General features: G+C 52.1%; 8 protein-coding genes across 8 annotated transcripts; 5 read left to right on the top strand and 3 right to left on the bottom strand.

Annotated features, from left to right (window-relative positions):
- Positions 1-2,058: 2,058 nt before the first annotated feature.
- Positions 2,059-2,856, top strand: deoC (Deoxyribose-phosphate aldolase; the record flags this gene model as incomplete). The annotated part of the gene is made up of 1 exon (XM_037329329.1): positions 2,059-2,856. The coding sequence occupies one exon, from the start codon at positions 2,059-2,061 to the stop codon at positions 2,854-2,856; it is 798 nt and encodes a 265-aa protein (XP_037172020.1).
- A 2,595-nt stretch (positions 2,857-5,451) lies between these two features.
- Positions 5,452-6,099, top strand: CGCA056_v014086 (uncharacterized protein; the record flags this gene model as incomplete). Its single annotated transcript, XM_037329328.1, has 3 exons — positions 5,452-5,851; positions 5,902-5,934; positions 6,092-6,099. 3 exons carry the CDS (start codon positions 5,452-5,454, stop codon positions 6,097-6,099), a joined length of 441 nt encoding a protein of 146 aa, XP_037171873.1.
- A 28-nt stretch (positions 6,100-6,127) lies between these two features.
- Positions 6,128-7,212, bottom strand: tfdA-0 (Alpha-ketoglutarate-dependent 2,4-dichlorophenoxyacetate dioxygenase; the record flags this gene model as incomplete). Its single annotated transcript, XM_037329327.1, has 3 exons — positions 6,128-6,766; positions 6,832-7,032; positions 7,096-7,212. 3 exons carry the CDS (start codon positions 7,210-7,212, stop codon positions 6,128-6,130), a joined length of 957 nt encoding a protein of 318 aa, XP_037171961.1.
- A 468-nt stretch (positions 7,213-7,680) lies between these two features.
- BOT5-1 (Acetyltransferase BOT5) lies at positions 7,681-9,253 on the top strand (the record flags this gene model as incomplete). Its single annotated transcript, XM_037329326.1, has 2 exons — positions 7,681-7,923; positions 7,985-9,253. The coding sequence occupies 2 exons, from the start codon at positions 7,681-7,683 to the stop codon at positions 9,251-9,253; spliced, it is 1,512 nt and encodes a 503-aa protein (XP_037171874.1).
- Positions 9,254-9,301: 48 nt separating this feature from the next.
- On the bottom strand, positions 9,302-11,071 carry MFS2-1 (MFS siderochrome iron transporter 1; the record flags this gene model as incomplete). Its single annotated transcript, XM_037329325.1, has 1 exon — positions 9,302-11,071. The coding sequence occupies one exon, from the start codon at positions 11,069-11,071 to the stop codon at positions 9,302-9,304; it is 1,770 nt and encodes a 589-aa protein (XP_037171876.1).
- A 922-nt stretch (positions 11,072-11,993) lies between these two features.
- On the bottom strand, positions 11,994-15,823 carry FUB8-4 (Non-canonical non-ribosomal peptide synthetase FUB8; the record flags this gene model as incomplete). Its single annotated transcript, XM_037329324.1, has 6 exons — positions 11,994-14,180; positions 14,250-14,668; positions 14,731-14,953; positions 15,007-15,426; positions 15,486-15,538; positions 15,589-15,823. The coding sequence occupies 6 exons, from the start codon at positions 15,821-15,823 to the stop codon at positions 11,994-11,996; spliced, it is 3,537 nt and encodes a 1,178-aa protein (XP_037171875.1).
- Positions 15,824-16,857: 1,034 nt separating this feature from the next.
- On the top strand, positions 16,858-18,060 carry DIT1-0 (Spore wall maturation protein DIT1; the record flags this gene model as incomplete). The annotated part of the gene is made up of 3 exons (XM_037329323.1): positions 16,858-17,287; positions 17,350-17,735; positions 17,797-18,060. 3 exons carry the CDS (start codon positions 16,858-16,860, stop codon positions 18,058-18,060), a joined length of 1,080 nt encoding a protein of 359 aa, XP_037172021.1.
- A 1,995-nt stretch (positions 18,061-20,055) lies between these two features.
- RSN1-0 (Uncharacterized protein) lies at positions 20,056-23,212 on the top strand (the record flags this gene model as incomplete). Its single annotated transcript, XM_037329322.1, has 6 exons — positions 20,056-20,064; positions 20,121-20,362; positions 20,414-20,706; positions 20,758-21,753; positions 21,814-22,209; positions 22,260-23,212. 6 exons carry the CDS (start codon positions 20,056-20,058, stop codon positions 23,210-23,212), a joined length of 2,889 nt encoding a protein of 962 aa, XP_037171877.1.
- Between the last annotated feature and the right edge of the window lie 726 nt (positions 23,213-23,938).

The raw sequence follows: 23,938 nt of genomic DNA, 5'->3' as shown, positions 1-23,938 counted from the left end.
TCTGATCTGCCCAGCAGAGCTCCAAGAGAGCTGTATGGGCTGGGCTCCTCTTCCCCACATTACACTGGGCAACTCGTAGTACCTGTGGGGTAGCTGGCCTGAGCCTATAGCTCTGAGTCGAGGTCGAGGTGGGTGTAGGCATTAACAACATTATAGTCAGGCTTCTGGGCTACCCTCTGGCTCCTGCTGCTGCTTGGGAGTGGATGGATAGGGCGGTTAGTTAGGGGGGGGAGGGCTTCAGAGTCTTCAGCCTCATCCTCATCCATATTGTTGCTCCCAGCTACACTAGCAGTATCTGCAACAACAATTGAGTCTTGTGTGGGTGTGAGGGGTCGAGGGCGCTTGGATGCCAGTTGTTGCTCTTGTGTAGCGCTTGGCTTAGCCCTGGCTTGCTATGTGCTGCCTGGGGCGCAGGCCCGGCTAGCTAGGAGATCATCAGACGCCTTCTCTCCAGCTATCCGGATACCTCGCAGTTCCTTCCGGGTTGGGATAATTAGGTTTCCATTAACCAGCAGAGGCCTAGCTGGGCAGTCTGCATGGCTTGCTGGGAAGGGACCATAGCAGTTAGCACACTTAGACCTAGCTAAGCAGCTCCCAGCCTCATGAGTATCTAGCGGTTTGCTGCAGTTCTCGCAGAGGGGTTTCCGGGTGCAGTAGCGGTTTGAGTGAAAGCCCTGGCAGCCAGGGGAGTGTTGTTTGGGGGTCTGCTTCCTCGGGGGAAGCAGACGGGCAGGGCCTGACTGTCCAAACAGGCGGAAGCCTCCCTTAACCCCTTGAGGGAGGGCGATAATCAGGCTTTGTGTAGCTGTGGCTAGATCGGGGCTATCTCGGGTTGGGCGCCAGGAGAGGAGTCTTTGCTTTGTCTTTAGGAAGACCTCTTCCTCTATTTCAGATTCTATGCTAACCCTACTGCCATCAAGGCTGGTAAAGTAGAGGGGGCAGAATGGGACGATATACTGATGCCACTTAGTAGGTATCTCAACCTTCTCAGCTGTAAGGCAGTTTTTGATCTTAAGGGCTCTCTGAAGAAGTAAGGCTTGGATCTCCTTGTTTTGGGGCTGAAGTGAGAAGCCTGTAGCAGTATGGCGGACCTCAACTAGGTCTTGCGGCTGTAAGTTAAGCTCCTTTGTTACCACCATCTTAACTGAGTGAGGGGCTAGGGTTCTGGAGGTAGGTATATGTTCTGCCGGGAGCCGAACTAGTAGGCGGAGGTCCTGGGTCTGTTTAGGCTGGCGTATGCAGCTGGTGGCCCGCCGGCCTGTTACTGGGTTCGGCCTGGGGCCGGAGCCGGAGCCGGGGCTGGGGCCGGGGCCGGGGCTGCTAGCGGTAGAGTCACTAGCTGCCTGGGCATACGTTTTTCCCGTGCCGGGGCCGGGGGTGGGTCCAGAGATTTCTGCGGTCGCAAACCGGGTAAAGGTATCGATGAGGTCCTGGGCTGTAGCCTTTAGTCGTGCTGGGGCCGTCCCAATGAGGGCATCTAGGCCTTTGGCGAGGAGGTCTAGGGCCTCATCTCGGAGGGCCCGACCCTCTCGAGCCTGCTGGAGGGCGGCGGCGGCCGATCGTGGCCCCCTTCCCAAGGGCCGGATAGGGGGGGGCGTGAGGCCCCTCGGTCGTGGAGGTAGGGAGGTAGGGGGAGGGGGGGTCCGGGGGAGGCTATGTATGGATGAGAGGCCTCTAGGGGCCTGCGAGGGGCCCGCGGCTGGCTGCGAGGCCATCGCGGGCGAGGGTTCTAGTTGTATGGGATGGATTTGGTAGTGTTAGTGTTGATGTGGCGGACCCGGCGCGGCACTAACAGTGGGTGCCGGTGGGGTTGTATGTAGGAGGGAAGTCGTTTGTGTGACGGACTATTTGACAGGTCTGGCGATGTCGGGGGCACGTTCAATCGGGGATATCTTCTCGATTGGGAAACCGTTCCACCGGAAATGAGTTCCAAGCCTTCGGCGGAATAGGATACAGGAAGAAAATACATGTATAAATAAACAATCGTCTCACTTAATCGCTTTGATGTAACCACATATCTCAGCCCTGATTAAGGAAGACCATTGCATACGACACAAGATGGGCAGCACAGAAGCCTCACACACGATCACAGTGACCCTTGGTCAGGTGGCCAAGATGATTGACCACTCACTCCTCCACCCGACCATGACCGATACCGACATCCTGGAGGGTCTTCGCATTGCCAAAAAGTACAATGTCGCCACGGCATGCGTAAAGCCTTGCCTTATCCCCCTCGCCAAAAGCGAGCTTGAAGGCAGCGACGTGCTGGTCTGCCCGGTCATCGGCTTCCCTCACGGCAACAGCACCACCGAAGTCAAGGTCTTTGAAGCCGAAGGCGCCGCTCACGATGGCGGAAAGGAAATCGACATGGTTGTCAACATCGGAAAGGTTCTCGGTGGCGATTGGGACTATGTCGCCAAGGAAATTCGCCAGATCAATGAAGCTGTCGTCAAGCACGGTGCCATTCTCAAAGTCATTTTCGAGAACGACTATCTTCAAGAGAAGCACATTATCCGGCTGTGTGAGATTTGCTCGGACATCGGTGTTGGCTTCGTCAAAACATCAACGGGGTACGGCTTTGTGAAGCAGCCTAATGGGCTGTACACATATGCTGGGGCAACAGTGCCGCATCTCAAGCTCATGAGGCAGCATTCGAAGTCGGAGGTACAAGTCAAGGCGGCGGGAGGAGTGCGAACGTTGGATGACCTGCTCCATGTCATGGCTTTGGGTGTCACTCGAATTGGGGCTACTGCCACGATTGCGATCATGGAAGCTGCTGTTGCTAGAGGTATCACGGATAAGCCGACAACTGTGGAGTTCAAGCCTATCGGCGATGCAGCGTCTGGAGGTTATTAGGAGGACAGAAAGCTTTTGCTTCGACCTTTCTCACATTATGTTGTCACCATAGAATTCAAGGTTCCCATACAAGCAGCTGACAAGATCTCCGATTTCACGTGGTCCTTTTGTCGTATTCCTTTGTTCACTGTTGGAAAAAATGAGTCCCGTCGATAAAATACTCTAGCCGAATACATCGACCTACAGGCTGTTCATTACGAGGAACTTGGGGCTTTTCTTGTGAAGATAAGATAATGATGTCATCTGACGACACGAATGGAATCAGTACCCCCAAAATTGCAGCGGAGCTTGATGAGTTCGCATGAGTTGTAGCTGTCTTACATCGGGATTGCTCCGTTCCGGTGGGTGTAATTACCAGAAACGGACTAGCGTTACTCGGAGCGCTCCGGTGGAAGTCTCTTCTCCTCAGCACCGTGGGAACCTCATCCCTTTCTACACCCGTCAAGGCAATGCTCTGACTGACATTGTCATCCAAAAATCAAGATGGAACCGCATGCTGCGTCAGCAAACCCACCGGCAAGACGCCAACGCAAGAAGGTTTCTGCAGCCTGTCAAAGATGTCGGCGGCAGAAGCTCAAGGTTTTTTTGATCTGCCCCTGAACAAGAGAAACAAGCTGACCACAAGATTGTTTTAAGTGTGATGTTCAACGGCCTTGCACACTCTGTGTCAGAGCTGAAGTGGAATGTGTTAATGAGGATACCAATCGGTGGAGAATCCAGGGGCCTCAACTCACCCGGAATCGGCCCCGCAGACCGGACGGAGACAAGGATGACACCGCAAGTCTCCGGCGGACAAAACGTAGTCGGCGCACAGTCACTGGAAAAGATGATGCGTTGGAGGCTACATCACCTGCATCACCTGAAGCGGTCATTACTGCTGCCTCGCGGACAGCTTCCTCACCTTTGGAAGATGATGGTCCTTACATCGGAGCAGATTCCCCTGCCCCGCAGGTAACACCCGTGGAGAGGAGTAGGCGATCATGGCCATCGAACTCTGCAGCGATGACTTTCATGGATGAGGCAATGATTTCACTCGGTGCTGTGCTTATTACGGAAGCTGACACGTGTTGAAAGGCTTTTCAACGTCAAGATGCGACAACACCGGGAGAGGCCGACACATCTGCGTTTGCTGCGAATCAATGGTCAGCTAGAAGCATTGCCACAAGCTCTTCGCGAGCAGAAAACGGCGTCCCACTGAGACCCAGCCCACATACTCCTGGGCTCTGCCAATCGAGGCTACATCGAAGCAAGAGGTCAAGCGATGCCGAGCGTGCTCTGGTGATGACCTTACCCAAGAAACAGGTCGCAAAGTTGTTGATCGACAATTACTTCGACAAGATCCATTGGTGCTTTCTGATCTTCTTTCAAGATGAATTCAAGGAGCGCTTTGAAAGCCTTTTTAACAGTATTTCTCGCGATGACGGGATTAAAGGAGCAAGCATCAGTTTCGTCAGTCTCGTTCTTAGCGTATGCCTTACTAGCCTACCGTACTTGAGCGACGAAATACGGTCTGAGCTAGTCCGTTTGGGCGTTGATTCAGCATCACTGCAAGAACAGATACTGTCCATACTGAGACTGAAGCTCCTCGATTATGTCTCTTCCGGGTCGATCGAGGCGGTGCAAACATGCATCCTCTTGGGGTGCTTTCACTTGTACCATGGAGAGCCCGAGTTAGCCTGGCCGATATGTGGCTGTGGCTTGCGAATTGCTCAAGCCCTCAACCTACATCAAACTGCAGCTGATCAACGATCCGGAGTACCCGATTTCGATGACCCAGTGACCAGGGCTATTGAGACCAAAAGGCGGTGCTGGTGGTCAATCTACGAGACCGAGACTATCTGTTCTATGCTATACGGGTTTCCCTTGAGTATAGTTGATGAAGATTGTGACGTGGAGTTACCTGATCCATATCCTTTGAGATCGAAGGACCCGTCTTGGAAATCCAACGAATGGAAAGCAGCAGGTAAAGCGACACTCTTATCATTCAAACGAGCCATGGCTGAGTTGACTATAATTGTCAAATCTGCTCTTTCTCGCCTTTATGGAACACAACGAAGACTGCGAGAGAAAGACCAGATGGATAACGCCGGCGGGTCTGACCTGCAACTTTTGCTCAGTACGATTGCCGAACTGGATGACAGGCTTAAGACATGGCGGGACCATCTGCCTATGGAACTTCTATTGGGCGGTGCAATCTCCAAGTCTCAGACAGAGAGCCTGGTTGGCGGGATACCCGAAAGCTTAAGAAGTAGCTTTCCTAGCCAAACCAAACGACTTCAACTTTTTGGAGTCCAATCGCTTTCTCTCAAACTTGCTTTTGAAAACGCAAGAATTCTGATACATCGACCCCTTCTTTCCTACAAGACGATGGCTATCGCAGGACATTCTCGTAATGCTCAACCTCTCCGTTCAGCTGTTCAAGCATGCCGCGACGCCGCTTTGCAGATAGCTCAGGTTGGGTCCACTTCGGAATTCAACGAGGTCGCTGGTACATATGCTGTATCATTCGTGGCTTTACATCTGTTCACAGCCGGGGTAGCTCTATCGATCCTGACCAGCCTCGAACCGCTGAGTCGAGAGTCTTTCGAGTCAAAGATGGGCCTTCGGCAACTGGTTTCCATGCACTCTCAACTGAAGGCCAAGTCTATCGTCGCCGAGCAGGGTTTCGAAATCCTCAAGAGGCTAATGACCCTTGTAATGTCAAAGGAAACCGAAAGAATGCTTCAGTTCGAGGGCCCGGCAGATAAACATCACGGACGCAGCTCAGATTCGACTCAGCGGACATCTGATTCGATTGAAGTAGCAACCCAGCGTAATTCTGCCACAGGCGCTGGAGAGAGCCTCCCCTCTGCAGATTTCCAGGGGACATCTCAGGACGATTTAATGAATGACTCAAGACCCGATATTCCGGACGACTCAGCACAAATGGCTCGTTCAGATCTTGGATTCTGCGAAGACCCTCTGGTGACTCAAGCTCTTCTGGATTTTGAACAAGGTAAGCCCATACACATTTCTTTAGCGTGCATTCGCTAACATACTCCCCAGCCATGAGCTACGATCCGAATGGCGTACTTGCAGGTGGGCTGGCAGAATTTGGTGATCCATTCGTAGAGAGTTGTTTCGGTGCACATGATCAAGGCTGGATATGGAACCCAAGAAATTGAGTCTCCAGCCCATGGCACGTCCGCTTACCTCGACACTAAAGTACGCCTCCAACTAGATTCTCGTCAGGTAGCATTTTAGTCTATAAGTATTTCGATGTACTTAGAGTTTAGCCAGACAGAGAGCGAAAAACATCCGCCATTACTTCAGGAGCAAATGCGAAATCCCTCTCCACTTTCTCATTCAACCCCCAAGCCTCGGCGCTGCTGTCTAACACAGTCGCCCTTCGCATGTCCCGTTTATGGTTGCCAACAACTGGCGTGCCCCTGTGTAGTGTGCAGGTGTTATCCCACATCACCAGATCCCCTACTTCCGTCCATGGAATAGACACTACGTACTTCTCCTGCGTGACATGCTTGTACAAGAAATCCAATTTCTCTCTCGCCTCATCCTCGGACAGACCATCAATATGGTGACAGTGCGACGGAACGAAGAGGTTCATTCGTCCGCTGGGTTCGTGCAGTTGGGCAATTTTATGCTTGCTCATGGGGTGGTTCCCCGGCGTGAGCTTAGCGAAGAACTCGGGGCATGCTGTCTTACGCGAGTGCCAAAAGGAGTGGTTCGCAATGTAGTTCTTGCTGAGAAGCTCTTCCTTCCAGGACTCCGGAAGGTCGTCCCAGGCAGTTCGTGTATCGGCATAGTCGGTGTTGCCACCGGCTCCTCTGGGTGGGATCTCATGTGCCAAAAGAATAGAATAGCTTGCTCGGTGGGCATTGAAGCTGCTGTCGACGTGGAACAATGTATTTCCCTGCACATGTCATAAGCAAAGTATTCATCTGGAAGCAGAAGAGCTTGAAGAGATTCATTTCTTACCTTGCTGATTTGCGCTCTGGGATCTGCTGAGCCGATGATGTTGCCACTTGCGTCAATATTACCTTGGTCAGTCAACTCGGGCATCTTCAGCCGGGACTGAGCTCCAGTGTCCTTTCGCCGCTCAAGCTCGCCAAAGTGTTCAGCGAACGCGACGTGCCTTTCGTCGTCCAATCCTGTTGCCGGGAATACCAAGACACCATACTGTCCACGGAGTTTCAGCGAAATTCCTCTCGAGACTGGGCAAAGTTCTAAGTTCTAAGTCACCTTTGCAATTGCGGCCTTTATCGCCTCCAACGTTTCGACTGGAATCGGCTTTGAGAAGTCTACACCCAACACCCTCGCTGCGAATGTAGGATGAAGAGGCTCAATCGTGAGAGACATGATGACTTGGCGATCTTTAGCTACAGAAGAATATCGATAACTTGGGGGAAAGTTCAGACGAAGTTCATAGAGTTCACTTGGCACAAACGGGACCCTTGATCTACCCCAGGCTTTTCACCGCCTGCCGGCGTCATCGTCGCCGGGTTCTCGTCACGTTTCGGTATCGCTCATCTGTAGGACCCACGCCCATTTATTAGAGTTTCGCCTTATCTCGACTTCTACCGTTCCACGAGTCATTTCCAGTCACGTCCGCACCCAATGCGTCGGATGTCTCCATGACAAGCTTCTGACCGACAGGGCAACCCCTGGCTGAAGAAATGTCAGTTTTTTTGGACCAGTTGAGAAGCCGCAATTTCTTGTCAACGCCAGAATAATACTTGACTCCCCTCTCGTGCACAGCAACTTCAAAACCACGCAAGTCAACGCGACGTCAGAGCCCCTGGTGGTAGTTGCTGCCAAGTTGTCGAGATGGGAGTGCGATCTTTGCTCAACCCAGTGTTAGGTCCGGAGCGTCGGCAGCCGGACCGCTTTCCGACAGACACGGTATTCCAGCTGTCGGAAATGGATAGCTCGTGGATGATGCGTATGATGATCATGAGCTGGACGATGTGTTTTCACGACGTCCTTGACGCCGATAAGCTTCACGATTCGCTCACTGAGCTTCTAAACATCGGGCATTGGAAAAAGCTATGTGGTCGTCCTCGGCTAACTGTAAGTTCTCAATTCCCTGCTTCAACTAGACTGCTCCTACTGAACTCTGACACATGCGTAGAAGGATGGCAAAATTGAGCTTCACATTCCGGACGTTTTCACTCCATCTCGCCCAGCAGTTCACTTTACTACCGAGCCTAACCCTGCAAGCGTAAAGCTTCACCCACTCTCTTCTACTATCCCCTCGTACTTCCCCCAGACGACAGCAGGGCCGAGGATCATCGACACTCCCGAGAATCTGCATTCCATTCTTGCCGGTCCTGAAGCAGCCAAGTCATTCGACGACTACAACTTCACAGACCGGCCTGCCTTTTCACTCCACATCATTACATTCACTGATGCAACGTTTGTGACGATCACCTACCCTCATAGCATGACGGACGGCATGGGTCGACGCGAACTTGTCGAAAATTGGTGTCGCATCTTGGCCGGTCGTAGGTCTGACGTTACACCAATGGCTTTCCCGACCTTAGATCCTATGGCTAAAGTTGCGAAAGCATCTCCTCCACGCTACGATGAACCTTTCACATGGGAGCACAAGCGTCTTCAAGGCTGGGGGGTGGTCCGGTTCACCTTTAGTATTCTGTGGTATTTGATCAGGAATCGTATCCGCCAGAGGAATCTCTTTATCCCAGCTACCTATTTGGCAGCGCTACGTCAGCGTGCCGAAGAGGATCTTGAGAAAGACGGGGAGGCCGCGGATCGTTTGAGTGACGGGGATATCCTGACAGCATGGCTGTCGCGCCTCGCATGCTCCCATATAAGCGAAAAGAATACCTCAAAACCCATCTCTATTTCTACAGCCCTGGATCTCCGAGGCCGTCTTCATGAAAACGATATGCCTCCAAACTTCGCTTACGTCTCGAATGTTGTTGCTTACAACTGGACCAATGCGAACGCCCTCGAGCTCCTTCGGGGAACATTCGGCAGGACTGTGGCACTAATTCGGAACTCGGTGAGGTCGCAGCTCACAGATGCGCAGGTTTACGCCTCGACTCGGCTCACTTACAACGCCGTTGCAGAGAGTGGCAGCACGAAGCAGTTTACTGAGCCAAACGGCTTTGTGGTCTCCGTGTCTAATGTGTCCAAGGCGAGATTCCATGAAGTCATTGACTTCAGTCCAGCTATCAAAGACGGTGGCATTGATGAGATTCGGACAACACCGAGAGGCAAGATCGTGTGGCAGTGCAACACTCCGAAGATGAAGATGCACCCACCGTGTCTGATCTACATACAGGGCAAGGACCATGGTGGCAACTATCTCGCACAGATGTTGGTCTCTGAGAAGACCTGGCGCCTGATCGAGAAGGAAATAGAATCCTCAGTCTGAATTCAGATCTCAATAATGAAAGCTCTCTCTGTGTAGCAAATCGAACAACTATACTACATGCCCCTTGACTTGCTTCAGAGTCTTCACATTGATATCCCGCCAAGCAAAAGTCGCCACAAAGCCTACCAACCAGATGGCAGTAGCGGCAATCAACATCATTTTCTGAGCTTCACCATACGCCAATTGGAGGGCTTTACGAGTAGCAGAGCCCACTGGGTACATCAATTGCGTGGCGAGGTCCGAGTAGATTGGCAAGAAATTGGCCAGCTCTTCTGTCGGCAGATTCTCCATCAGCTTCTTAGCGAACACATCCTGCCAGATTGCAGCAGATACAGTCAGACCAATGGCCCCGCCAATCTCAGCGAACATGGCTTCGGTGGCTAGTACGACAGCCACATGCTGGTGTGAAGCGGCCGCCATCGCAGCCAGCCCTGCTGTGATGATGATGGTACCACCCGCAATGGCGATGAGTATCTGACATAAGATGACGAAGCCGATGTTTTGATCAGGCTGACGGAAGTAAATCATGAGACCCATACCGAAGATGTGTAACGGAATGGCGAACCAAAGGGTGATGATCTTGAAGCGACCGTTTCGGTGTACTATCCACCCTACGACAAGCCCCCAAAGTGTGTTGCCGATAGCGTAGATGTTGTAAACGTAACTGGCTTTGGTGACATCGAGATTATTGATAACCATAAGGAAGGAACTGAAGAAACTGTTCCAGATGAAGTAACTAATGAACAAAACGGCTGAGAGGCCACACGCACCGATGACGGTTCGGTCCAATAGTAGAGAATAGGGAATAAACGTGATGGGGGCAAATGCTTTCTCCCATATGACAAATGCTATGAGAAGAACAACACCAAAGACCAGAAGGCAGACGATGAGTGGAGATCGCCATCCTCTCTCCTGCATGGAGTAGATGTTGAAGGGCAGAAGGAACAATGCCAAGCCAGCTGACATTAGGAAAAGTCCTACGGCATCAAATTCTCGGCAGTAATAGGATAATGATTCCAACGTAGTCCGCTGACTGGTGCGCTTGGAGATTACTCCCAGTCTCTTGGCTTTGGTGAGATTGTGCGCAAAGAGTCCGAATAGGGGAAGCGTGAAGAGAGGTACGGCAATCGAGAAAGTGCCAAATGCCCATCGCCACCCTGGTCCTGTGAGGTAGGCTTGGGAAATCGGGCCGGAGAGCCATGTGGTGATGAGATTTGGCGAGGAAGTGAAAGCCAGCATAAGCCCCCTATTTCGCAAAGATGAGGTGTCTGCAACAAAGATAGAGATGCTGTACAGCAGTGCGTTCTGACCAACTGTGTAAAAGACTTGGGCAGCTGCATAAGTCTCCACACTGTTGCAGGCAGCCATCATCACCAGCCCAAGGGTGGCTATGAAGATGGATAGGAGGTAGCCCTGCGGTCGTCCGAAAACATCCAGGATCTTGGCGAGGGTAAGCTTGAAGACTCCGCCGATGATGCCACTGATGACGGCGACGGTTGGCGTCAAGGAGTGCTGTTGAAAGGCGGATGTAACAAAAGGTGTAAGGGCGGCTAGGGCACCTTGCTGCATGAGCATGACAAAGTAAATGACCCAAATCATCACATAAGCGATGACCAAGGAGGATGTGGTCCATGTCGAAGTCACGGCTTCTATGTTCTGAACACCGGTCTGAGCCTCAGGCTGGTCGGTGTCAGACCCCGAAGACGCGTCATTGATGTGAGCTGTTGTGCTGATACGTGTGTCGGTCTTGTCGGTTGTCGTGCTTGGGGGCGACGGGGATGGCGATGGCACACCCTGCGGGTCTTTTCCTTGATCCATGCTGGCAAAAGTTCTAACGATCAGAAGGATGGCGAAAACGAGGTGAACGGGGCAGAAACAGGATCATTATGAATGTCTTCGTCGAATCTCAGTAAACAAGCCTTCAGCGACTCTGCCCTCGTTTCTGCAATCCTACCGTTGATTTGCTCAAACCTGCTCACCGATGCGTGCTGACGCTTATGATATTTCGGCAGGATCCAAAGTGTGGTGTGAACGAAGGCTGCCGAGCAGGGATGAAGATGAAGGGACCTGATCCACAACATGGAAAATGTGGTTCAGGACCGAACCGCTGCAATGGGGTCAGCACGGGTTCGTCCCGGTTAGTCCGGCCGGCGGCACGGCGTGGGGGAGTGAGCCAGGATTCTGCATTACCCCAATCGGCGAACACGCAGGCTTCGACCACAGATTCCCTGAGAAAATGTAAGACTTTGATCCACAACATGCGCCAAGGGCTTCGGAGCAGAGAATGCTACAATCCTATTAGCTAGGCTGTAATGCTTACAGCCTCAAATTTGCTCAACACAGCAGCGCTAGTGATGATTTTGGGTAACAGCATGTGTAACACTGTGGCAAACGAAGCATGCTTCAGAATGGAATGTTGGCCTGCATGGGTACATCACATGAAATCTGGCCAAGAGACATGCCACGATCAGATCACGTTTCGAGGTCAGGCTGAAAGCGACTACCTACTTTGAAGGACAATATGACCCACAGTTCGACGTAGCGGAAAGGATCTATTGTCTAGGGCTTGTACAAGGTATTCACTGCTACCAAAGATTCCACAAAAATCCCAATTGTGAACAACCGGTGCAAGAACTATCTCAGTCTATTGTGACGCAAGGTACCTTTTTCATGGTCTACTGTAACGTGATTCTACGTGTCCCCAATTGACGAACAAGAAGTATCTCAACCGCCTCAGTGACTAACCAAGAAAAGCGGCGTACTTGGTAAACTCTTCGTCAGCTGTCAACATTTCGAACTCTTCGGGGAGCGCGCCTAGCAATAGCTCCACAGAACCATCATCACGCATAGGGTGGATAAGCAGCAGCCTGAAAGCCGTGTTGAATCGATCCATCAGAATCCTCATGGTGTCAGGTGTGCCCTGGTTTTCAAAAAACTCATCGCCGAACGAAATTTCGGTCGTCTGGAAAAGCATCAAGTTGTTCATCATGCAGTGCATCCCCGCCAACCCCATGCAAGCGTTGGTAAGCATGCCGTAGTCGGGCACGGACTGGAGAAGAGTGAAGGCGTCATGAACCAGGGAAGGATTGATGTGAGTGGCTGCCTCGCGGAAGAGGTAAGCAATGCGTCCCAGGCTCGTCTTTGGTGAGCAAAGCTCTTCGACCGGCATGTAGGGTCGGTTGGTCACCAAGCAGCTGCCCATGAAAGATGAGGGCAGCAGAGAAGAGAAATAGGGGCGAGCATCGATGGGCATCTCCACAATCGCGTTGTCTTCTGGCCCAAATTCTTCGCCATGTTTCTCCTTGGCAACGCGGTAGCGAGCTCTAATTGCAGCCCGCCAGAAGAAGGCCTGGATAACGTCGCTGATGGATGTCACAGCTCCCTTGGCCTCCGGGTCAGCAAGAACCATTAGTCGAAGCTTCTCCACATTTTCGCTCGAAACAAGAAATGTGGTGGGCTTCATATGGCGACCGTCAGCCGGAGGAACGGGTGGCCAGGCAAATTTGCGGGGGAATGGGGGTGGTGTGGGGAATGTCGACTCCGTGAGACGCGCTTCCACCTTCACCGGACCATTGCCGCTCTGAAGCTCTGAAGGATCTGGGAATCCTAGGAATCCCCAGACATTAGGGTCCACCTCATGTGCAGGCTTGGCATAACCTTCGAGCTCGTAGAGGATGTGAGGCAGGCTCCTGTTGAGGCTCTCAGGATCAAGCCAGTCGCACGTGGCTGACATGTCACCCTGAATATATCTGCAGCTCTCGGCCCAGACTCTCAGGGCTGTGATTGCGCCCATCCCATCGACTGCGGCATGGTGGATGTTAATGGCGAGAATACACCCACCCTTGATAAAGTTTGCCTGCGCAACAAGAACCTGAGTCGGCAGCGTCGGAAACCAGGGGCAGTCGATGACCACTTCGTCGCTGAAGGCCGAGGCCACAAATCCGGCTGATCTCAATTCTTCGAAAGAAGGAAGCACATTGGAGAGATCCTTGTAGCGTAGTTGCCTGAGCGGTGAGTTCTTGAAGTTGGTTTCAGGGGTCGCGGTTGACGGAATCAGGGGCAAAGTGATGCGAAGATCGCCGTTCTTGTAGCCCGTCTCATGCGGCGAGCAGCGCATGACCTTGCCTTCAAGTTCTGGAATGAGTTCAAGAGTCCTGGAAAGCCCACCGTGCAGCCTGTTGAAGACATCTTCGTAGCGTGCGTTTTCGCGCAGCGGTAAGTAGAACTTCATGCCCACGTAGATGTTGGGGTTCATCAAGTCAAACGGGTTGACTTTGGGCGATAGGCGCGATTTGTGGGCGTTCATCATCTTCCTCATTTTGACCACAGTAGGGTCCAAATCCTCGTCTGACGCGGAGGCATTCTTGCCCGCTGCATGCTTTTTCTCAGCCACCAACTTCGCGATCGTGGCAGCAAATTTGCCGAGCGTAGGGCTAGCATATAAATGCCGAGGCGAAAGCTTGTCTTGTAGCCCAGTAGCTGCACGGATGATCTTGACGGCTCGGAATACAAGGAGCGAGTCTAGGCCCAAGCTAAAAACATCTGCATCGGGCGACGCGTTGTTAAGAGCTGGCGAAAGAGAGCCTAATATCTGCCTAATCGCCTGGGTGATAGACTCGACAGAGCTTACGTCGATGGCAGTGAACTGCGAATCTTCTTCTTCCAAGCGGGAATCATAGAAGCGCTCGATGTAGTCGGCGTAGAGCTCTAGCGTAGCACGTCGCTTGATGGTTCGTTTGTCGGTGCGAATGAACGGCTTGTCTGGCTCAGCGAAGGTGATGTAGTCTCTCTGAAGCTGGTTCTTGTGCATAGAGAGTGAGTTGGCTCGCTCTACAATAGCCCAGATGCTGTCCAGAAGTTCGGTTGTCTTTGAATATGGATCCTTCAGCTCGATTAGAAGACCTGCCTGAGGTTTACTTGAACCAATCTGCGACAGTGTCAGACATGAAACCCACGTGCTGACGACAACCAACAATTTAAGGCAAAGCTTGCTTACCATGATACAGCCTTCAACAGCAGGGTGGGTCGTGACCAGTGCCTCCGTGTCTAAGGGAGAAATCTTGTACCCATTAGAAAGAACGACAACGTCGTCATTTCTCCCCTTATACGCCCAGAGACTTGGCTTAGTCGGATGCTGCGTGTACAGATCCTTCAGATTGATACTCTCCTGGTCGGGAAATGTGTGGAAGATCCCCTGAAATAAGGGGCCATGTTCGTTTCGATGGACCCAATGCTCAAAGACGCCGGTTTCGACTTCCTTGAATGCAAAACCCGAGAAGGGATGGAATGCAAAGTAGTGCCAATCTTCTCTGTCCACCCAGAGATTACCTATGAAGAGACCTTCTGTTGTGCCCGTGAGGTTCAGGACTCGGATGACGTTGTTCACTTTGGACGCGCTGACGGGACTGACAGGACCTGAGACATGACTGCGTCAGCTTACAATCGTCTACTTGAAGAATTCATTGTCATGTACTCACCACCGGATGCACATATGAACTTGGAGGACCGAAGCTTAGGCAAGATGTCTGGGGTTTCTCCAAGCTCATCCACTAGAGAGGGCACCATGCTCCAGATATCAATCTTTGCGTGTTCTGCAAGGGAGTCTAGGAGGTTCATGTTGGGTATGACACTGGGCGGTCCTAAGATGCAGTGGAGATTGAAGAGCGAGGGCAAGAGAATATCCATGATGATACCAGCTCCCTAAGTAGGTTTGGTAAGCACGAGGATCACATTGACTGAGGGGAAGTACTAACATGACTCATGGGAAATGAGGAGTAGATCCTATCACCCTCGTTCCAGTTGTCAGTCCATGGGACCATACCGCCGTCTCCCTCTGTTGGTGGTAGGAGCCGGACGGCATCCATTGTACCGATGAGAGCGTGAGACCACACAATCGGCTTCGGCAGCCCGGTTGAGCCCGACGTGTGGAGAAGGCAGAAAGGCTCTTGGCTCGCCTCGTCGAAAGTCTTGCAGAAGGGGTATAGCTCAGCACCTTCCTCATCAAGCAGTTCATCAAGCTCAGGCAAGTCGAGAACCTGCATGTCCCGCTGTTGCAGAAGGTCATCAACAAGAGGGTAGTTCGGACCACGAGGCTTCACCCAGATATTGCATTTGGCCGCTTGCAGGACAGCAAGAGCTCCCTCGGTGCTGTTCTTGGCGGACAGGAACAAGGCCTGTTCACACCCAATGATGTAAGTCACTTAGCAGTGGTCATAAGCGGAGTCTGACTTACAGTGCAGTTGGCCTTGACACATGCATATGTCAACAGAATGTGCCGGAGGTCATCTGACAAGCATTAGTCAAGAGCAACACCGTTCTGTATGATCTACACTCACGAGGTCCGATGTAACCGATGGGCTGGATTTCTCCAGAGTTTCCAACTTGTTTGTGAAGCCACCAAGCCGTCTTGTCAACAGCTTGGGCCAACTGTTGAGCAGACACATCATGGAAGCCTTGACTGATGTCCGAAGACTTTGCTACGGAAAAGACGAGACGATTTGGCTCAGTTGCAGCCAAATCATCAAGAATTTGAGGGATGAGCCTCTTGCCAACGTTCTTGGGAATTGCCATTGTGGTCAAAGATAAAGAATTAAAGTTGAAATGGCAAAGACCCGACTTGGTTCGGAGAGTATCTTAAAAAGCTAACTCATCCAGACAGACATGGGAGAAGGTGAATGATATGGGAATTGCTTGTAAATGATACTTCCAACCTCTCCCAAACCAGTATCCGCTAGGACGGCTACTGGAACCCCGAAAGGCGAGTGAGGCTACACAAAGTCCGTATTAACACCGCATCCGCCTATCTCCATGGTTCCTCATCCATGACGCATAGTAAGCTTACCTCGTTCGACGTACAAAAATGTCTCCAGCCCTTCACCGTTCATTTCCAATCGCACATCACTGCTCCGGATGCGAGCGGACCAAAGGATGGACTTACGCCACTTCTTCCGTCCACACAACAGCTGGGCAGAGGCACAACAGCTTGGAAATCCCGCCGGCAAAGCCCGTGTAAGCTGAGATGATGTTCGTCTCATCTCAGAATTCGCATGCCGAACGCAGCATTAGAAGCATCTTACAGCCAGAATGGGCCCTAAAAGTGGAGTCGTCGTCCTTGGAAGTGCAACAAGATCAGACTTTTGAGCCGCAGGCGGGCTGACGCCGAAGTCGGTTTGTGCCGCGCCCACATGAAGCACCGGCTTGGCGGAGTCGGGAATCTCACCATGCCCCCACGGCCAACTTTCACTCATGTCCAGTGGTGGGCACACTATAGTGATGGCGTATGGGAGGCGCAGACTGTTCCGTATGCAGCCTTGATCCTGTCTTACTGATCATGAACATTCGATGTAGTTGCCTAAGGTGGCAATGGTGAAACGCGCCTTCTAAGGCTGCTTGTGAGTTTGGCTATGTTTTTGGACGGCATTCTCGGGTATCTGAAGACTGCAGCATCTATCCGAGGGCTCTTCAACTCCACGTGGATCTGTATATCTAGCAAGCCCTGCTCTTAACCGAGACCAAATTCAGAAGGCATCGACAGGCCAAACACCAATTCATCTCGAGCAAACTCTTTCTCTTCTCTATCAAGTTCTTTGCCATCTGCTTTCATCATGCATCTCCTTGGTAGCATCCAGAGCCCCATCACCAGGTCCACCCTGGATGAGTCCAAGCTCCCCCGTGCCCCTCAGGCTGGGTTGGAAGTGACCGAAGAGATGACCGAGACTTCCAAGAAAATCTTGGCCATCATCTTTGAGTACGCCCTCAACAAGTTTGATGACACGATGGACCGACTCACCGCCGGTGTTCCCAAGTTTGTCAGAGTCATTGAGCAGTTTGTTGCGGCTGGCAAGCAAGTAGACATGTGTCTCCCAGCGTTTCCCTTCAAGTCGGCAAACAAGGTCTACAAGGTCCTCGGCAATCTTCCCGACAAAGCCGAAGAGCTGGCTCTTGAGCGTCTGAACACCATGTGCATTCGCATTGGTGAAATATACGCACCAGGGGCTAAGCTGACTATCATCTCTGACGGTCTTGTTTACAACGGTTAGTGGACTCCGCCTATAATCTTCGTTGTTTGCTCTTGAACTGATGCGATATGATGGCAGATTTGCTAAGCATTCCTGACCGCGATACGTGGGCTTACGGCGAAGCTCTGCGAGCGATGGCAGTCGAAAAGTGGTTCACCTACATCGGCTTCTCCAGGCTTCGGGACCTGATGAACTTCCCAATGCCCGACAGGCTCGAGGAGATCCGCTACGTTGCCAACGCCACCAACTTCCGCCGCTATCTCCTGAACAAGTACGGCAAGGACGACCTCGACATCGACCAAGAAATCGCAAAGAACCCCGACACGCTGATGACCTATCGCGGTTATTGCCGATTCTTGGAATCTGACCTGCAGCATGTGTTCCCCACCGGCAAGGGCCGAACCAGCAACGGCTACAAGCGGGACGTGAAGTTCCTGGCCAAGCAGATGCTGATCCGAGGATATGTAAGCACACTTCTTTGTCTCCTGCAGAAAGTGGCTGGACTGATTCATTGACCCATCATAGGCTTTCGCTGGCGCCGTCAAGGATGCCTTCCCCAATTACCTGCGTCTCTCTATCCACCAGTCCACCGGAGAGCACAAGGTTTCGATGAGCCTGCTCAACACCAAGACCGGGTTCACGACTCCGTGGCATTGCAGCGTTGCACTGATGGCGAATGGTGAGTGGACGAGTGCCCCAATGGGCGACTTCAAGAAGGACGTGAACATGGAGATTGTTTATGAGGATGGTCGTCCGAGTTACTTTAAGGAGAAGGCGCAAGTAGTTTGATTCTTGGGTAAACAATATTGAAGAACGCCGACATTGTTACGATGGTATGATAGAAGGGGAGAATTGCGGATTGTTTGTTTGCTTGAAAGATTGCTCATTATTAGATAGCTTCACAGCTCTGTCACGAGGACCAATAGAATTGCAAGATCCGGCAGTTTCTTATACCAAGTTTCCCTGTCTTTCTTCCCTGTTGCCTGCTAGTTTGCGTCGTCAACGTGGCTTTAATGGCGCTTCATTTCTCTCTCGGTTGATGGCTCTTACTCTCTGAAATTCTGATGACTGATATCTACCACATCTTGTTTATCATTCATAACTTTATCTCAATGGAGTCGTAACTTTCGAGTCCAAACCACGCACCTACAACGTTGCACGGCTTGTTGACCCCTGTGCTCCGCTCTGCACTGAGCCCTCGAAAATGTCTTCTTGGTCTAGCCTCTCAAGTCCAAAAACAGACGCGTCTAGGAAGGCATCTTGGCCACACGATCGGCTTTTCGCCGTTTGTATTAACGCATTCCGGTCTAGAGCTAGCCGTGATCCACCACAAAACGGTACTAGGGGAACCCATTGCCGATACCCCGATTCCGAACCGATCATTTTACCCCTATTACCTACTTTTCGGGTGTGCAGAGAAGCATCGCAAGTGGACAACAGGCCCCGCCGCCGTCGAATTTTGCCCTCTCTGATGTCGGGATATCGTGGGAAATTACCTACTTTTTCATTCTGCAAGAGGTTTGTGTCATATTCACACAGTTGATGCGAGAATGAGATTCCACCTCGAAGCTCACGTTGCATCAGATAAGTCTTCAGGCATCCATCTCCATGTCAGCCACGCACCCGATCGACGTGACAAAGCCCCCCAGGCTGGGACTTGGCATGCCCAACACAGGCGGGGTGCAATGAGCTTGGACTTTTCAAGGATGAATGAAGGAAGAAGACGGTCTAGACTAACGAAAGACGTTGTTGGGGTTCCTCGAAGGGGAAAAGGCGGCTGAAGACTGTAGCTGAAATCTGAGAAAATCTTTGGCGATCCCCTCGAAATCGGAGCTGCGTCCGGAAACACCGAGCTTCCACATTGGTTAGATTTCAGCCTCTGTGGGGGAGTTCTCTCTAGCTCGTGGAGCAAACCTGATTTTTCCTCGCCCTCGAGCATTTTTCCCGACAAGTGGGCAGCATTTCTTTTTGTTCCTTTGAAGTTGACGCGCCTCGAGGAATTAGCTGGTGTCTTGGCTCGGCATTGCGCGAGACATCACACACCGACTGGCTGCAACTGGTAAGACCCCTGAATCGGCGGTCCTTAGTCAGAAAGTCAATCCTCCAGCAGAGGACTGTCATTGGCCAAGGCCCCGATATCATGCCCGAGAGAATGCTTATGTAAGGTTTGATATGACGCCAAGCGGGAGGGAGCCAATGGGTGGCTCGGTTTTCCATGTGGATCCCCATCGGCGGGTCCAGACCCACACTTTACGCGAGCCTACTATCGAAACGGGGCTAGCGTATCCCCTGTCATCATCTCGACTCTTTTCCTTTTTTCGCCTGCCAAACGTCCACCCGCCTGTCATCGTGCATCAATCACTTCAGGTCGTCCGAACAAATTCAGTAGCGATCAGACGTGGACGCCTATTGTCCTACCGCCCTCCTTGGTGCTAGCCGATATCAGTGATCGTAGCGAACGACCGCGCCATTCGGATTGTGGGTTGGGCGCGCCTTGAGGCCAACATAGGCGGCCGCAACCTGCAACGGCCAGCCACCGTCAATGATCCAATTCGACCACCCTCCACGCTAAAAGCTGCAAGGACGCGGGGGTCCTCTGCCGATTTTAACGAGGCGAATGCCCCCGCCAAATTTCCGTTCGTCTGACAGCATCCGTTAGCATCTACCGGGCCGCGACGTTGACGACATCGACATCAGCGGACATATCAATCCGACTGCGCCGCCGCGTTGGTACCTGCTGGGCAGACTCTTCCACGAGAGACATGTTGAGGGAGCACCGCCGCGATGAACATTGTAAGACACCCCGATGCACGATCCCTCCGGCCCGACTTCCGACTGACCGAAAACAGCCCTCCGTCGATGGCTCGTCAGGTGATGGCCGAGTGGGATCCGCCCGGGACAACTCCACGGGCGGAACCCTCAGCAAACTCCAGATTGACGGCTCTGACTCGTCATCGTTGATGTCGCTTGTCAGCACTCTGATACCCGTGCTCATATACGCTGTCATCTGTATCCTCGTCTTCTGGATCCTGCGACGTAGAAGTCATCGCGTCTACTCTCCGCGGACTATTCTTAGGAGTCTCTTCTCGCAGTACGAATCCTTTTTCGCTCTATGTTGACATCGCAACTGACATGTTCGTAGTGAACAAAGTATACCCCTGCCCAAGGGTTGGCTGGACTGGGTCAACCCCTTCTGGAGGGAACCCGACACCGCCATCCTGAATCGATCAACGCTGGATGCGTTCCTGTTCCTGCGCTACCTCAAAGTTCTCGCTTTGATATGCTTCGTTGGCTGCTGCATCACATGGCCAACGTTGATGTCGATTCATGCCAGCGGAGGTGGTGGTCTTACGCAGCTTGACCGCATCACAATCGGTAACATCAAAAACTCGCACATATTCTTCGCACATGCGATCATCGCATGGATCTTCTTTGGTCAGTTGCAAGACCCTACTAAGCACAATGGTATTCTAACAACTGCCTCAGGATTTATCCTATTTACTATCTACCGCGAGTGCATATACTACATCAACCTCCGTCATGCCTATCTATTATCACCATACTATTCCAAAAGGCTGTCATCCAGGACAGTCTTGTTCAGCTGCGTACCCCCGAAATACATGGACGCTGCTCGCCTTCGAAAAGTCTTTGGCGACACTGTCAAGAATGTTTGGATTCCTCGAGATACCAGTGACCTGGAAAGACTTGTCAAGGAGCGGGACGAGACGGCTGCACGGTTGGAAAAGGCCGAGATTCGCCTGATCAAGATGGCGAACCAGCGTCGCAACAAGCAATTGAAGGCTGCTGGAGTCACGGCTCCTGAGACCGTCTCAAGTCCAACCTCGAGTTCGCGATCGGAAGAATCTGCCGATGCCGAGAAGGGCTACCCATACCACGAGAACACCGCCTTGCCAGACGTCAATGGCTCTGTTGCTGCGCAGTGGATCGGAGCCGACGAGCGCCCCTACCACCGACCGTTGGCAAACTTCTTCCGTCGAGTCGATACCATCAAGTGGACTCGTAACCGCATCAAGGCTTTGACGAAACAGATCAACAAACTTCGCCGCGGCTTCCTCAAAGGCGAAGGTCGCCGACTGCCTGCCGCCTTCGTCGAGTTCTCCTCCCAGGCTGATGCCGAGCGGGCCTGCCAGACTCTGGCACACAACCGGCCTTTGCATATGTCTCCGCGCCATATTGGTATGAAGCCTGACGAGATTGTTTGGAGCTCTCTAAGGATGCAGTGGTTTGAACGTATAGTCCGAGGGTTCTTGATGCGAACCGCCATCGCCACGGCCATCTTGTTCTGGTCCATTCCTTCCGCATTCGTTGGTGTGATCTCGAACATCAAGTTCCTTGCCGAAACTTTCCCATTCTTATCGTGGATCGTACAACTGCCCGATGCGGTCACCGGCATTGTTAGCGGTCTCCTGCCTGCCTTGGCGCTGTCTTTTCTGATGGCGATTGTCCCATGGATCCTGAGAGGTGAGCCAACCCCATTGATATGCATCGTATCTATCTTCTTGCTAACCAAGCTATGCACAGGATGCGCTAGACTTGCTGGAGTACCATCTCTATCCCTGATCGAGCTCTTCGTTCAACATGCCTACTTCGCCTTCCAGGTGGTGCAAGTATTCCTCGTCACGACGCTTACATCGGCGGCTTCGGCTGCATTCACCCAAGTTCTCAAGGATCCTCTCTCCGCCAAGGACCTCCTTGCCGAGAACCTACCAAAAGCCTCCAACTTTTACATCTCATACATCCTCATTCAATGTTTGGCGGTGGGCGCGGCCTCCCTGGTCCGGGCTTTTGACGTCGTCCGCCATCACATTCTTGCCAAAAGCTTCGATAACCCTCGTGGTCTTTTTCGGATATGGCACAGAGATCGTCCAATCCACTGGGGAGCTGTCTTCCCTGTCTTCACAAACATGGGTGTCATTGGTAAGCCGACCGCTCGACTGCTTTGTTCCGAGTGAGCTAACCTTAAGCAGCAATCAGTTACTCCTGCATCGCGCCCGTCGTCTTGGGCTTCGCCACAGCAGGGTTCTCTTGCATATATCTCGTTTACAAGTACAACCTGATGTACGTCAGTAACGCGTCCATTGACACGCGAGGTCTTGTCTACCCTCGTGCGCTCATGCACTTGCTAGTTGGCCTATATCTAGCTACGATATGCCTCGTTGGTCTGTTTGTTTTGCGCGAGGCATACATACCCATGGTACTCATGGTCGCATTCCTCGTCTTCACCGCGCTGGTGCACATCTCTCTTCGCGAGGCCGTCTCGCCATTGCTGTACAACATACCCCGGGCGCTGGCTCTGGAAATGGAAGAGCTCGACGGTGGGCCGATGACCCAGTACCCTCAAGACGACTTCCTAACGGATGCCGACATCAATATGTCGTACCCGGACTTTTTGGATCCCATCGACGAAGGCGAAGGACCTGCACATGAGACCCATGGCACCCGTGGGGTAGAGGGCGCAAGCGGTTTGATGGTGTCCGTCACCGACTGGTCCAGCGGCCAGATTCTCAAGAAGGCCCAAGAAGCTGCCAACAATTGGGGCCTCGCGCGTCCCCTTGGGTATCTTACCTACTGGATCGCACCAGACCCGTCAATCAAACCTAACTTCCTCCTCCATTGGTTACATCCGGGTGTATTTGACGACTTCGCCACGCTTCGCCGTCTGATTCCCAATGATCTCCCAGACCCAACGACGACTTATCCTCCAGACTACGCTCGCCGTGCCTACTGGCCACCGGAAATGGCGTCTCCGCCTCCGGTGTTGTGGATCCCACGGGACCCAGCGGGAGTCAGCCGACAAGAAGTGGAGCATTGCCGGAAGGTTGTGGGGTGCTCGGACGAGGGGGCCGACCTCAATGATAAGTGTAGGATAGAAGTTGATTTGCAGAAGGCACCTTTTTGGGTGCCCCGAGTGTTATACTAGATTCTTTCGTAAAGCGAGGCGCTTGGAGTACAATGAGGGAATATAGTACGATAATGTTTCAATTTCATTGACTTGTCAACCATGCGAGATAATCACCGTGCGGTGAAAAAAATGAAACATAACATAAACCCATTTCGGCTGCAGCCGTTGATGAAAGAAGAAGTTTTTTTTGTTTGATGTTTGATGGGCCGAGGTATGCCATACCATTACCAAGATTTCTTCTGGTTCATATTGAGGAGCTGACCTTCCTCGATAATGGACTGTTTCACCCACGAAGATACAGTCCAAGTATCAGGCTTCAACATTGCTCCCTTTACACCCGCATTAGCGGCTATTGTGGGGAGTTTAGCTCCCCGCGGCAAAAAGGAGATAGTGACGAACTTGCGGAGGACATTTTCCACTAAAGTAATGCTGAGGAAGGGAGTTATTCGACCGATGCGAGCTCAAAATGTACGTGTTTGTGTGTCAGATGGAACCGAAGAGCCTCTCCACTTTTGAAACGTGTAGGGGGCACAAGCCACATCGGCTATCGATGCGTGACGCATGACGTACGTGTACCCTCTGTGAATCAGTCCGTTGCATACTCATGTACCTTAACTTTGGCGGAAAGATGATGAATTCAGATAGACATGTAAACTCATTCCAATAACGAAAGACAGTGAAATGTAAGCCCATTTGACCTGCTTACCCTAGAGTTTCTCGACGATTGGGCTGATGAAAGTGCGC

This window comes from Colletotrichum aenigma (assembly GCF_013390185.1).
Source record: "Colletotrichum aenigma strain Cg56 chromosome Unknown KSG_Cg56_contig10, whole genome shotgun sequence".
NCBI classification, from domain to species: Eukaryota; Fungi; Ascomycota; class Sordariomycetes; order Glomerellales; family Glomerellaceae; genus Colletotrichum; species Colletotrichum aenigma.
The sequence above is the reverse complement of the archived record's forward strand: the minus strand, read 5'-3'. Positions and strand labels throughout refer to the sequence as shown.